Raw genomic sequence first — 15729 nt, 5'->3', positions numbered from 1 at the left:
AAAAAATTCACCCCCACCCTGCACAACAATAACGGACTGTTGTGCAGGGTGTAAATTGTCAGCTTTATGTTGTTATAAAGCTGATAGTTCAGTTGACAATTCTTGCAACTCTAAACGATTTCTGTTGTCTTATTTAGAGTTCTGAAGGCCATTTTGCTATTCTTTGTTTTCCAGTGTAAAACTCTGGAGTTGTCACTCAAACTAAAAGAGATGGAAAGAGAGTAAATAAACACGAAACACAATAGGATTGTTGAAATGTATTATATAAACTTTCAGTCCCATCCATTACAGCCATGTACAGTAAACAGCACTGTTCGTCTGCTGCTCACAAACGTCTTTCTTTACACAACACTGCCCCCTTCTGGCTTTTCTTACCAACAACATTCCAAAGCTTGAAAACATTGATTTAAAGTCATAAAAAAATCAACAACAAACAACAATACAGTCATTATCCTGTTCACAATGATTTACAGCTGTGATGGTTTCTTGATTGTGGAGTTGCTTAAAAAAAATTCAATTCTGGACGAAGAATTGTGCACAACTTTAATGCTGCCGTTCACACTGAAGAGAAACTATGCCAATACCACAGTAGAATAGCATCAGCTGCTGTACATACACAGTAAATATGCATTAGATGTATTCCCATTAAGGCTATAGTGAGAAGTTTATATCGAAACGATAATATCTGATCGTAAAAATAGAAAGACATAAAATATGTATACATATAATAACTGCAGTGCAAAGCATTAGTGCCCAGAGCATAAACATCAGCCAAACAAATGTTTTTTGTCAATAAGCCATAGAAACAATGCGAATAACAAGTTTAATTCATTAAAAATCAAATTTAGGTAATTAAAAAATCATTTTTACACAAGATCTGTTATCCCAAGCCAAGTGTGCTACAGAAGAATATGAGATGCTGCCTGACGTACAACGACACCAACAGAGAGCACCGTCCTCAGCAGCACGGTGTAGCAATTATTTCAAAGTCTGCTTGTACGATGTTATATTTTTTTCCATAAATTCTGATGTAAATCGAAAACACGACTATCCTGCTGCGATATCAAAGCTCATCTGTCTCTGTATGTCACTCAGGCTGTTGCTAAGGTCATAAATTTTAATGTTTTGTAATGAAAGGCAGAAATATTATTCTTTGATACTATGCTTGCCCTTTTCTGAGCAAGTTATTATTGAAAAGACATAAAGACATGATCATCATGTATACGCTATAGCTGTTCAGTATATGTTTCATTCATGTATGGCAGCTCTTTATTAAAGGTCATGGCAGCAGCAGTCTGAGCGGCAAAGGGACGCACACAGACAAGCAAACAGGACAAGGCTCTTTATGATATTTCTCAGTGGCTAACTCTGTTTGTTTTTATGAAGCTTTTTTCTTTTCAAAAAATAAATCCTCTGAAATGTCTGCCCTCATTTGTTTCTTTTCAGGGTCCAATCATTATTCTTCACCTTCATCTAGGACGAAAGGACGTCATCCCTCTTTGGTGTCACTTTTAGCTTCATTTGTCACACTTTTTCCTTCAAAAAGTGACCCCCCCCCCTTATTTCAAAATGTGTTTCATTTCAGTAAGAAAGAGCCAATCTGTGACATTCCTCTTGTTGATATCCTTGCTTCTCCATCTCCAGCTTCTCCTCTAGTTCCATTACAACATATTGTAATCTACTCCTGCTCCTCCCCATGTCCACCAGTGTGGGTTGTCCTTGAGCTTGATCCAAATTCTCTATCAGCGTCATCATCATCTGCTTATTCTCCTCTACCGCCACCAGTATCTAGACCACAGGGGGATCCCGCAGTCTTTTCTTCTAACGATCTCAGTTAATGAACATCATTTAGATGCAGATTCTAAACAATGACTCCAAACTGCACAGTGCAGCACAGCATTACTTTCATGTGTCTGACCAAAAATAAAATTAACAGAGTTTTTAAATGACATAAAGCTCAAATTATTCCTGAGATGAATAAACATGTTTCAACAAGTCAAGAAAATCATATTGCTATAAACACAGAGGCAGACCAATGATGTCAAGGGGTTGTGGCAGACTTGGCTGCAGAGCAGAAAAAAAAACATGCATAAAGCTAAAAAAAAAAAAAAAGCCCAAACAAAACATATATTGGCATAAATACAGCTGACAGCAGAGTAGAATCTCACGCAGAGTCGAGTGTTCTTCTTGAGTAATTAAGAATGTTGTGTAAGTTTTTCCTCCTTACTCGGATCATCATCCTCTTCCCATGACCTGCAACATAAACCACAAAATGTCTTCATATTAGATTTTTAAAATGGAATAATTAAAGACAACAAATGAAAAAGAAATTAACTGAATGAGCATGCCATGGTACGCCAAACTTTGGAACTGATCAGTTCCAGATTGTCCTGTCTTCCTTGGGTCATCCTGGGTCTTAACCTGGTTCTGCTTGAGGTTTCTTCCTGTTAAAGGGGAGGTTTTCCTTCCCACTGTCACCAAGTACTTGCTCATAGGAGGATGTTTGATTGTTGGGGGTTTTCTTTGTATTATTGTAGGTTTATTACCAACATAAGTGCCTTCAGGTGACTGCTGTTGTGATTTGGCAGTATATAAATCAACTAAACTGAACAGAATTGGATTAAAGTGAATCTCTTAAAATAATCCTACCCTTTCTGATGCATTTGTGGAAGCAGTGTCTCCGGGTTATGAAGTTGTTTTCATTCCCTCCACAGCCGCTGTAGGAAAATGACTGGCATCGCTTTTTTTCTGGAATGTATGCATATCTGCTCTCTGAACCACTACATGTCCCCTTGTCCACAGGTCTGAAGCACAGCTCTGAAAGAGTGAAGTCTGTTAATCACAAGAAACAGCAAACAGCCAACTTTATTTCATTTCATCCTTAAAATGTTACATAATTCTTTGATTAAATTAGATCTATGTTAGTTTTATTAGAGAGCTAAGACATAAGCTGAAGATACCACAAGCCTGAAGGTGAGGAAGATGAATGATTCCTGTTTGTGTACTGTTGCATTAGGCTTCATCCACCTGAAACTGATTTTGACCGGCATATTCAGGCTGAGTCTTGGAGTAACAGATTCTGAGAGTGGAAGTTGCTGTGTAAGCCATCCTCTTTGTTTTTTTTCTGTAGTTTTCTGCTGGGTGAGAGTAGGGCCATATTCCATATTCTGACTGGAGACCCATGAGCAATGACTCTTTTTCACTACTGATGCACACTTATTTTCACTGACAAACAGTGACCTTAACAGTTCAGCATTTATCTCAGTATTTAACTTGCTAGGCTCAGCTAAGGTCACCAAAAATAATGTCACACTGCAGAGAAATCCAGGATCAACAACAAAAAGTGATTTTTGTTCAGGGTGAAACTACATCGCAAATGAACAAAGCCCAAAATCTGAAATTAAACCGCAGAAGCACAAGAGAGCACAGGAGGGCTTACAGGAAACAATGACAAAAGACGATAGGACAATATATACACAGGGGCAGGACTATTTATACACACACACAGGTGGGGAACAAGGCATAGGTGACACAGTTAACACAGGTGAGAATCCAGGGTCAGGTAAGACAAAAATTAAAATGATCTCAGCGTACAATATTAATAATAATAATAATAATAATAATAATAATAACCTTTAAACCTCAAAGACCTATCCTAAACACAGAGATGAGACTCACATTATGCATGAAGATGGATATAGGAGAACACTACAGGACAAAGGAATAAACAGAAAGACAAGATAGAGGATAAGAATGGCCTGGAATTGCTTACACCGAGAGAATTAAACACACGAAAAAGCAATAATTCTATACAATAAATAATAATAATCAGAGCTAATACTCAAAAATGACTCATTTGATAAAGAAATCAGCCTAACAATAAGAACTTCTGACACTGGGTCTGAAACCCAAACTCAGATATACTGGCTAGGAATTCAAACCCCTAAATCACCACAAAGCCTCAGTCTTTTAGGCAAACAGTTAATATATAAGAATTATTCCACCACTGTGTTAAACTTCCAAACATAATATAGTATGACAAGTTCTCACACATAAATAGATCATGTTGGTAGAACCAGGTCAGGGCATTGTTCATATTGTCCTTTCTCACATGTAGGACACAAAAGATGCTCCTGGGAGTGTGCAAAACACAGCACAAATGACACCCCCGCACTGCCTATGAATCCGTTATCTGCAACAATATGTCCAGATGGGCACAAACACACATCACACAGACTTTGTATTCTGGAGCTGGCAGATTAAAGCTCATTTAAGCTCCCATCAGACCGACTTTTGAGTTCTCATACACAGCTGTGAGGTGCGCAAAGTGTTGTTTCATGCCAGTCATGCCACTGTTTGCATTGCAAATTCTCTTTGATAAAAATAATTAATTAGATAATTCAGTGAGTTCTACAGCTGCTTTTTATAAACATGCTTTGCTGGAAAAACTGTGGTCTTCTGTTACTTGTCATGTCCCGTGTTACAAAAACAGAGAAACTATAACTAGTCACAGCACATAACTGGGTGCAGGCAACCTGGCAAATATATAAAGGGTTTTCATGATGCTATTGTGTTTTATTTTATTTAGCTAAATTTCAAGTTTATATTCCCTTTTTTATTACTGTTATTGATGAGATGATTTTAATGACTTTCTGGGCGGAGGAGCTGCCCAGAACTGTTTCATGCCTGAAAAAGTCTGAGATCCACAGAGCCAAAGTGTGTGCTTCACTGAGCAGCCACAAGATGTCAGTCTTTGATTTGATTTCTTTGATTTCAACATGGCAACATCTGCTTGGCAGACAGACGTCAACATGCACACCACGTTCTCTCATGCTCATTTCTGGCTTTTGTAACTTTGAGAGTCAAACTCGGTTCATCGTAGTAGTGAACTGTGACATCAAATATCACCAAAACCTATTTTCTAAATCTGTCTTTTAAAGACCTGATTAATGAATTGAAATCAACATTCATACCAACTTTACTTCTCAGAGACACTTTATTACATCAACGAGTTCTTTGGGTTTTTTGTTTTGTTTTTTTTAATCAAAGAATTACCCTCAAAAAGAAAAAGATTGATTCCATGGTGGAACTACAGAGGCTAACTTATCCTGAATCTCTTCTACTCAATATTTTTGACAACAGTGAAATTGAATTCTTAGAATTATAACTCTTTGAATGAGTTGAGGGCGATGGGAGACGAGCCAGGGTCTCCCAGTTCTTTCCTGCAAGCTGTACAAAACAGCCTTGCAACAGGACAGCTGTGATTTATGCTCCCACACTGCGAATACACCGAAAATTAGTGAGTGGGAAAGTAACAAACGAGTTGTGGGAAGAGGACACTGATGCACTCCGTTTCTGCCCTTTGCTTTTCACAACAAAAGCAATTCTGCAAGCTGTCTACCATCTATGCATCACTGCACCTTGACAATTTCTTTTCTTCTTTTTATAACAAAAAAGTTTTTGGCAGCACAAACTGCTCTAGTTAATAAATGGCTTGGAATTGCTTACTTTCAGGTCTGAGCATATTTCAGAATTTAACAATGACTGAGGACAAGATGAGTGATTTAATCATGCCTTGTGACCATTAATCTATCCCACATGTCTAATACTCTGTGTAATAAATGAAAACTACGTGTACTGCTTCTAGCTTTGTGCTTCATTGTCTGACTGTATCTTAGTCGCAGAGCTTTTCACAGTTTTCTCACTGATCAAGTTTACTTCATCAATCAGCTACACAGCCGGCTGATTTTATTGATATCACATTCTTGACTCGTGTTACTTGGCTTTATGAGACTAACATTGAGTGAAATCCTGGCTGTTCTCAGAAATGTAGCCTCTGTGTTTATGGAGTTATGAAGAATAGTAACCTAACAACCAATTTGCATGAATAAAATCAAATTAGCCTTAATTCTAAATGCTACATCCAAGATTTCTCATTGAGTTCTCCTTGAAAATGTGGAATTTTCTTACCGTTTGTCTCTGGATTTGTGTCATTCCCTTGCACCAACGGTGCATTTGCAATTTGTTCCCCTGCAATTTGTTCCCCTGAAATGCAACAATATGGGAAGCCATCAATCAGTCAGTGAATAAATTTGCTTCCTTTGTCAGACTCAGTTGTGATCATTAATGCAAATTTTGCACCTGTGCATAAAACAGAGAATTGCGACAGGAAAGTGATTACATAAAGACTGGAATTAGCTTACTTGCGTCTTTATGAAATTAAAAAATTGGTACTCTAAAGCTTTAATTAACTAATGACATGCATATGTAACTACTTATTACTAAATAGCAATTTGTCCATCTGTGCAGTATTTACTGATTTTTGGACATGTTGTTTCCTTCTGCTTCCAGTCATGCCAACATAGGCTGAATGCCTCCATCAATCGCCCATCTCATTCTGGTTTTTACTGTTTTCTTTTTTTTTTTTTTAATCCCAGTTGCAAGGGGAATGATGCCATCAGTAATAATTATATTTATCAGTTACTTAAGACACAGAATATTACAGAGAAAGGCAATGTTGAGATGGTTTGAATATATGCGCAGGTGGGAGATAGTGGATATACTGAAGTTGCCAGGCAGGAGGAGAAGAGGAAGACCACAAAGAGGATTCAAGGATGTGGTAAAGGAGGACATGCAGAAGGCTGGTGTGGCAGAGGAGCATGCTAGGGATAGGGTGAGATGGAGGAAGATGACCTGATGTGATGACACTAAAAGGGAACAGGTGAAAGAAGAAGAAGATAGGCAGAGTGCAGTGTACAGTCATCGTTACCAGTCTCGATGATTGGCTGAACATCGTCTTTTCTTGGAGAAGGAGATTCTGGTGCTGTGGTAGGGTTCACCATATTGACACGGACAAAAGAGAAAAGCAACATCTGAGAACATGTGTCTCGACTGCCATCCACAGAACATCAGTCCTGCTGTATTTATCTCGAAAAGTTGATTCTGTTCATCTGGACATGATGTTTCTCCTCCTGAAAACGCTACATCCAGATGAACAGAATCAACCTTTGGGGATTTTTTTTACCTGGATGTTTGAGCATCAAGACCTACTATAGTTGGAACAAATTTAATTACACTGAACAAAAATATAAACGCAACACTTTTGTTTTTGCTCCCATTCCCCATGGGATGGACGTAGAGACGTAAAATTCATTCCAGATACACAATATAACCATCCCTCCCAAACAGTGGTCACAAATCAGTCCAAATGTGTGGTAGTGGGCACATCTGCTATATTGAGATAATCCATCCCACCTCACAGGTGTGCCACATCAGGATGCTGATCTGACATCATGAGTAGTGCACAGGTGTACCTCAGACTGCCCACAACAAAAGTCCACCCTGGAATGTGCAGTTTTGACTCACAGCAAAATGCCACAGATGCCACAAGCAATGAGGGAGCGCGCAATTGGCATGCTGACAGCAGGAATGTCAACCAGATCTGTCGCCCGTGCATTGAATGTTCATTTCTCAACCATAAGCCGTCTCCACAGGCGTTTCAGAGAATATGGCAGCACATCCAACCGGCCTCACAACCGCAGACCTCGTGTAACCACACCAGCCCAGGACCTCCACATCCAGCAGGTTCACCTCCAAGATCGTCTGAGACCAGCCACCCAGACAGCTGCTGGAACAATTGGTTTGCACAACCAAACAATTTCTGCACAGACTGTCAGAAACCGTCTCAGGGACGCTCAACTGCATGCCCGTCGTCCTCATCGGGGTCTTGACCTGACTCCAGCTCGTCGCCGTAACAGACTTGTGTGGGCAAATGCTCACATTCGATGGCGTCTGGCACGTTGGAGAGGTGTGCGCTTCACGGATGAATCATGGTTCACATTGTTCAGGGCAGATGGCAGCTGAGAATGTCCCAGTTCTTGCATGGCCAGCATACTCACCGGACATGTCACCCATTGAGCATGTTCGGGATGTGCTTGACCGGCGTATACGACAGCGTGTACCAGTTCCCACGAATATCCAACAACCTCGCACAGCCATTGAAGTGGAGTGGACCAACATTCCACAGGCCACAATTGACAATCTGATAGACTCCATGCGACCATGTGTTGCACTGCATGAGGCAAATGGTGGTCACACCAGATACTGACCGGTTCTGGGTCCCCAGACCCCCAATAGTGCAAAAAACTGCACATTCCAGGGTGGCCTTTTGTTGTGGGCAGTCTGAGGTACACCTGTGCACTACTCATGATGTCAGATCAGCATCCTGATGTGGCACACCTGTGAGGTGGGATGGATTATCTCAATATAGCAGATGTGCCCACTACCACACATTTGGACTGATTTGTGACCACTGTTTGGGAGGGATGGTTATATTGTGTATCTGGAATGAATTTTAGGTCTCTACGTCCATCCCATGGGGAATGGGAGCAGTAACAAAGGTGTTGCGTTTATATTTTTGTTCAGTGTATATCCCCCTGATCAATCATAATTAAAGCACGTTTAATTACATTAGCATCAGCTGGGAAAAGGTGTTGTTTTGCAAACATTTTGTCTATAAATGAAACTAAACATTCGTCTGTGTGGAATTAAAATCGATTCTCTCTACAACATGGTCTTTTGGCAGAACTGGTCACAGCCGAGCGACTTGCTCGTTATTTTCCTCAAAATTTCAATATTTAAACGACTTATGCCTAAAGTCTGGTATAATTGAGTATGCTTTGGTCACTTTAAAACCATTTAAATGCTAAATCAAGGTGGAATGTGATTTCACGGTCAGCTAAAAGTCATCACAAAGTTAATTTTCAGAGGTAGAATTATTTTGATTATGTCACCTCACTGAAATGGGTTTTCTGTTGATGCACAGCAACTGGCCATGTTTCCAATAAAAGAAAGCTATTGTGTGTAAAATATACACAAAATCCAAATGATTTACAAGTTATTCAAACCATGTGTTTAATCAAAATCAGTACAAAGACAACATATAACATGCTTAAAATAACGTGCTGATATACAATTTGATGCCAGCGGAACCTTTCAAAAGAAAATGATTGATAAAGTAAGCAAAGAAAATAAAGGATTCTCCACTCTGTGAGGGAGAAAAAATAATGTTTCTTTACATGCAATTTTACAGATTCTAACATTATGAAAAGATTAGAGAACTCTCTGTATACAGAGGATAAAGACCATTAAGCTGTAATGAAAGGCTGTGATCTTTGGGTCCTCATGTAGGACTTCATCAAAAGCAGATATGACTATGGAAGAAATCAGAGAACGCTTCAAAACAACAGTCAGTGAACTGCATTAGTGAATGCAAGTGCATCCCTACCTGGATTTAGACACTTTGCCTGACACTCAGCCATGGTCCTGAAATTGTTGGCATTGCCAAAACATCCTCCATAATAGAACTGCTTGCACTCCTGACTCGAGCTGTCAAAGAAGAAGCGTGACACGAGCCCTCGACAGGGACCGGGAGCCTGGGGTAAATGACATGGGTTCTTCTTATCTAAGAAAGTAAAAGAGGGAAGAGTTACAATAAATTCTCTTGAAACGTGTAATTATTAATTTGCTGCTAAATAGTAATAATAATAGCATATGACTTTAATATGTCGTATGATAGGGTGAGGCAAGGTGTCACAGAGGTTTCACCCAAACCCTCTGGTGTAACGACATACACCTTTTTTCACACCTTGGATCATGTGACAGCACACATGATTAATAGTAGGTCAGCAACCGCCTCTCGACGGACAAACCCCACTAGGGTTTAAATACGTGAGACACCTTTTTTTTTTCAAGCTCTTAAAAATGGTTTTGGACATTTCAGTTCATTTTCTGAGTCATGAAAGTCCATAGTTTTGTTCCATATTTGACTCCTATCTGAAATATAAAATGCATGACAATGAAACTTCATTCGTTCATTCTTCATTAAAGAAAGTCCCAAAGAAGAGCCAAACTGTGTTCAGTATTCCACAACATATAGAGCCACCATCACTTTGTTTGGTAGGATCAATGGTACTTCACTTTCTTTCATTTTTATTCAGAACATAAAGCTTCAATGACTCTGAAATTGATTTCCTTAAAAAAAAAAAAAAAAAAAAAAAAAAAAGCCAACTGAAACTAAAAAGAAACACAATTAACTTTGCTGCTTCAGTTGGGTTTTCATTTGCTATGAATGTAGTTTAACTGAGTGGCAAATTATTTTCAAAAGTATGCAATACCATCCGATAAAGCCAGTGATGGCTTTTTCCTTATATGCGTACGAAGCAATGCCTTGAGCAGAAAGGTTCAGTGCTATCCAATTAAACATGTCTTTATGAGAATTGCCAAACAGAAAAAAGGAGCAGGCACAACACCAAAGACACAGGGAGGGAAGATAAACCTATTCAAAACAGTACGTGGTACAAGGTGCAGTAAATTGACTGCATGCCATGAAGCACTTTGCAATCACCGGGCAGTCTGTCCCACTTTTTGCCTCCCCAGTGGTACAGTGACATTTCTTCTCCAGTCAAGTTTCAGATACAATCCAACAGAAGGCAAAGAGTCAACATTTCCAGCAAGAACTTCCTTATGTTCCCTTGTCCCTGGTGACCCACATTCCCTCCTCCTGCCAAGGCTCTGCTTTCTTTTCTATCATATCTTTTCTACTTCTTACTTCAGCTCTACCCTTCTCCACTTTTTGTTGCGTATAATATCACCCTCGAGTGTCGGAGTACTGAGCCCAGGGTCTTACACCTCTGAGCTACAGTTAGATGCTCATCTAAATTCTGAATCTGCTCCGGTGTGTCTTTTTTTACTCACAGTATCTCAGATTTGTTTTATGCTTTATGCCTTTAACTGAAAGCTTATTACTCGGTAATCCAGCTAAGGATGCTTATGCATGCACTCAGCAGTCACCATGTCTTTAATCTGAAATTCCCAACATCTGCAGTATGGACCACTGCAGAGATGGGAGGATGTGGGAACCCTGCTGATTAACTGAATGAGCCGTCACAAAACTTCAAATCATTACAAGCAACAGACTAAAGCTTGATTTCAGTCTGAAATCCAATCATGGCTATACTATGAAATGCACTGCTTGCATTAGACAGGCATTGTCAACTAATACAGGTGCAACTCGACAAGCTGTCAATATACTGATCAGCGTGGCTCTTCACAGAGTAGAACATGTGCCTCTAAGCCCCCTCAGTCATTCAGTCCATGACACACAGTGTGTGTGTGTGATTCACTTATCAAAATACTTCTGCAATTACATCAAATTGTAATGGGATCCTCTAAATGCCTGTCGTGGTGCAAAAGCATAATCATCAAAGTGTAATCATTATCTTTATCCTCACATCTAAAATGACACTTGTGGTGCATTTTATTCAATGAATATTTATTCCAAAGATTGTTAAGGCAGTGAAAGAAATTAAGTAAACATCTTAAGCCTCACATCAGTGGATTGATAAGTGCAAACATCTGCTGTCATCAAACCCACAAATTATTGTTTTACATTCTAGTGGAGATCTCACAGTCTCCAAAAACATACTTAATATGCCAGACTAATTTTCTGAGTAAATTATGCACAAAACAGTCAAATGTGTTCATTACATGGACCGGTGAAGACACTGTTTGAATGGTACTTTAGTCACACACTAGGATGTTCAGATCAGATTTTGTGTTCGTGTTACTTGAATAACAACACGACAACCTGGAGAAGGATTTTAATAGGTTAGAATATGTGAAAAGCAAACTATATTATATTGTTATTAACTTAAAAAAAACCCTGTGCAAAGCTTATCCAAAAGCAGAAATGTAACTGCACTGTCTAAAGAATGGACAAAAAAATGACATGTTTCAGCAAAAGATTGTAAACAAATTTGATCGTGGCACTTTCATTTCAGTTAGTAAACCTCAATTACAAAAACAAGTCGATCCAATCTCTAAGAATTTACATCAAACTGTTTTTCCAGTACGTTTGGTGCAATCTGGGAACCATCAGCCTGCCTGCTTCCTGTGAGTCTAGTAGATAACCAGGCAAGATTTTATCCATGTATGCAGAGACATGTTTGTTTGTTTTAATAATGAAGTTGCAATGATGAACTGCATCAAGGTGGTCTGAGTGGATGGTGGTCACTCAGCTCACAATACCAATCTATGGTTCAGGTTAGGCAACGAAAACACTTTGGAGACTGAAGAAGTCTCTTAGACGAGAAACGTTTTTCCCACGCTACGTCCAGATGAACAGAATCAACTTTGGCTAAGGTTACGAACGGACTGTGGTTTTAAACAAAAGTAAATAACACTTTGTTTCTCAAGTAACGTGAGCATTGTTTGTTTCTCCTCTGGTCTTTCCCTGACCTTAACCAAGCACCCTGATGACCAATCCATAAAGTTATCAGCAGTTATATCGGTGGAAGCACGCCATGTCATCAGCACACTACTGATCCATTAGTATTCAGCTGTATGCTTATAAATGTTTACTTCAAGTGATATTTTAGCTGCGTGGAAACATAATTGCACAGATAAAGTAAAACACACAGTCTGAGCTTAAAAACTTCAGCACTCTTTGAAATAGCTCATCAACAGTTAAATGGACAGACTGAACCATCACTGGTTTCCATCAAGACTGCGACAATTAGCCGCCCAGAGAGTGTGATTTACTGGCTAACAAGTCAAGAAAACACAAAATCAATCACTCTTGTTCGAAGCCAAATGAGAATTCTGCTGGGACTTCTGACCTGTGCGTAAATAAATGCTGCTACCTGTCTAAAGTCACTGTGGTCAAGCATCTGAGGACTAATATGGTTGCCAAGTGATATCTTAAAGCCGCACACTGTCTGTTCGGTTTATCTGTTAAGTCTTTGAATAATCACTCTCCACTGAAGGCTGACTGTGATTAAAAAGCTATCATTGTAACATCTAAATACATTTCATGAGGTGACTTTGACTTAAAAGCTTGGGCAAAGAGTTGTGCCAAAGGGCCAGGCTTGCGTACTCACCAGAGCAAAGCGGCGATGAATAATTCAAATGCACAATTCTCTATTAAAGCCGTGAAGGTGGCAGAGATGATTTGTGTTTTGAGAATTATCGGTCAGCTTTTTATTTTTATTTTTTTTCTCAAATACTGGGTATGAATCATACAGAGCATCCCATCATTCAGCAAAGCACACTTTAATATTTAAGATAGCCGTGAAAGATTCTGAGGGCTGAGCTGGATTACGTGTGGAGAAAAAAAGAAAAACATGTATGTTTTCATATTTTGCCTAAATGTTATCTGCAGAACGAGGAGACAGATGAGATTTTGGAACAATGTACAATGACTCTTTTGATGGGACGAGCTGAATATTTAGACTACCTTTCAGATCAGCCCATCGCTTCTTTATCTCTTCGCTTGCTCATTTACTTTCTTTCTGCTTCTTCCTTCATATTTTTTTTGTCAGTACACGTCACCGTATTTTGAAAGGTCTTTATTGTGCTTACACATTCTCAGTGAAGCCTCATGTGGAAAGAAAAGACAGCTGATCTGTAATGGAAGAGTAAATAAAGAAAAATAAACAAACTCAGGGTGGAAAAATAATTGAAGCCTGTGAATTCCAGTTGATAATGACAGAAACAGATCTCAACAGCAAACTTTTTCATTCAATATATATTGCGATATGCTTCTGATTAAATTGTCATTATGCTATTTTTGTGATTGAAAAGTAATAAATAAATGCAGCTTCCAGCCTATAAGCACTGATAAAGGTCAGCACTTGCAGGCTGAGCTGCGAGGAGAAGAAAATTATATGAGTGTCTGTCTTATCTCAGCAGAAAAAAAGAATGTCAAAAAACTCAATAATTGGAAGGCCCGAATTACTTTCTAAAATTGCACATGCCTGTTAGTTAAGCAAGAATGCAACTAATTATTATTGAAAACATTTTCTTTTCATTAGCAATTCATCTGCCAGTGACTCAGGCCGACCGACTCAGTGAACAGTGGAAAGGCTCATAACAGTTTCCCATAAGACTAAATGGATGGATTTCAGTGGGGAATTTCCCTCACCAACTGTAGGGCTGCTTCAATATATTAATTCACTGGTATAAAGAAATTAAATAAGAAGCTCTAACTAGAAATTGTTTGGCATTTTTGCTTACTGCATATGTTTTATTTTCCTTAACTCCACATTGAAGCTTCTAATTGAAACATACGAAACCCAAATTAGATGGGAACTAATCACAGTCATGCTCATCGTTGTGGTTACTGGTTCATTGAAAACCCTTCAGATTAGGGAAAACAAAAGACTACTTGTAGAGGTACAGAATCAGGGCAGCTGATGTAACTCTAGTACATGAAACTGATATTACATACATCTATTGGGCCACCTAATTGGATGTGCTTTTGCATTTATGCTCCCACAACCTCACCTGTAGTCAGCCTGGAATCCAGAGCCACACCACTGTGCCAGCCTCTCTCTTCACATGGCGCTGTTGCCTCCTGTGAGATTCCTGACACCCCTCCCCCACCCATCACCTTCACTCAATACCAGGTTGAGATGCAAATGAGGAGACTTCACTCAGGCAAGTCTGCTGGACCAGACGGAGTGAGTCCCCTCGTCCTCAAGACCTGTGCCCCCCAGCTGTGTGGAGTCTTTCATAAACTGTTTATGCTGAGTCTGAGTCTGCAGAGGGTCCCAGTGATGTGGAAGACATCACGCCTCGTCCCTGTACCAAAGACGCCACGTCCCAGTGGCCCCCAGGATTACAGGCCCGTGGCACTGACCTCCCACATCATGAAGACCCTGGAAAGGCTCATCCTGGACCAGCTGCGACCCATAGTAAGACCACACCTGGATCCCCTTCAGTTCGCTTATCAGCCTCGTCTCGGAACTGAGGACGCCATCATCTCCCTGCTCAATCGTGTCTACACCCATCTGGACCAGCCGGCAAGCACCGTGAGGGTCATGTTTTTTGACTTTTCTAGTGCTTTCAATACCATCAGGCCGACCCTCCTGGGTGATAAGTTAGCAGCGATGCAGGTGGATGCTTCTCTGGTGTCCTGGATTGTTGATTACCTGACAGGAAGACCACAATATGTACGTCTCCCACAGTGTGTGTCTGACAAGGTGATTAGCAACACAGGGGCACCACAGGGGACTGTCCTCTCCCCCTTCCTCTTCACCCTCTACACCACAGACTTCAGCCACTGCACAGAGACCTCCATCTTCAGAAGTTTTCTGATGACTCTGCGGTGGTTGGATGCATCAGCAGGGATGATGAGACAGAGTACCGGGCTGTGGTCGACTCCTTTGTCACGTGGTGTGAGCAGAATCATCTGCAGCTCAACATGGCAAAAACCAAGGAACTGATCGTGGACTTCAGGAAGACCAGGAAACACTTGACCCCTGTTTCAATCCAGGGGGTCAGTGTTGACATTGTGGAGGACTATAAATACCTTGGAGTACACATTGACAATAAACTGGACTGGGCTAAAAACACCACAGCACTTTACAGGAAGGGCCAGAGTCGTCTCTATTTTTTGAGGCGACTGAGGTCCTTCAACATCTGCCAGAAAACGCTCAGGATTTTCTATGAGTCTGTGGTGGCCAGTGCGATCCTCTATGCTGTTGCATGCTGGGGGAGCAGGCTGAGGGTTGCAGATGCCAACACTCTTAATAAACTAATCCGTAAGGCCAGCAATGTTGTGGGGATGGAGCTGGACTCCCTCAAGGTGGTGTCGGAGAGGCGGATGCTGTCCAAGATAAAGACAATGTTGGATAACACCTCCCACCCACTCCATGACATGTTGGTCAG

General features: G+C 40.2%; 1 protein-coding gene across 1 annotated transcript in view; it reads right to left on the bottom strand.

Moving 5' to 3' along the window:
- Positions 1–242: 242 nt before the first annotated feature.
- Positions 243–15729, bottom strand: part of tfpia (tissue factor pathway inhibitor a) — a 47202-nt gene continuing 31715 nt past the window's right edge. The window contains exons 3-7 of the mRNA XM_026145121.1: positions 9287–9463; positions 6770–6823; positions 5971–6045; positions 2650–2817; positions 243–2253 (exon numbers count right to left, since the gene is read on the bottom strand). Of these exons, the coding sequence (XP_026000906.1) occupies positions 2165–2253; positions 2650–2817; positions 5971–6045; positions 6770–6823; positions 9287–9463 (563 nt within the window). The 3' untranslated portion in view covers positions 243–2164. The remainder of the gene's footprint in view (positions 2254–2649; positions 2818–5970; positions 6046–6769; positions 6824–9286; positions 9464–15729) is intronic.

Source organism: Astatotilapia calliptera, chromosome 16 (genome assembly GCF_900246225.1).
Source record: "Astatotilapia calliptera chromosome 16, fAstCal1.2, whole genome shotgun sequence".
Lineage (NCBI taxonomy): Eukaryota > Metazoa > Chordata > Actinopteri > Cichliformes > Cichlidae > Astatotilapia > Astatotilapia calliptera.
The sequence above is the reverse complement of the archived record's forward strand: the minus strand, read 5'-3'. Positions and strand labels throughout refer to the sequence as shown.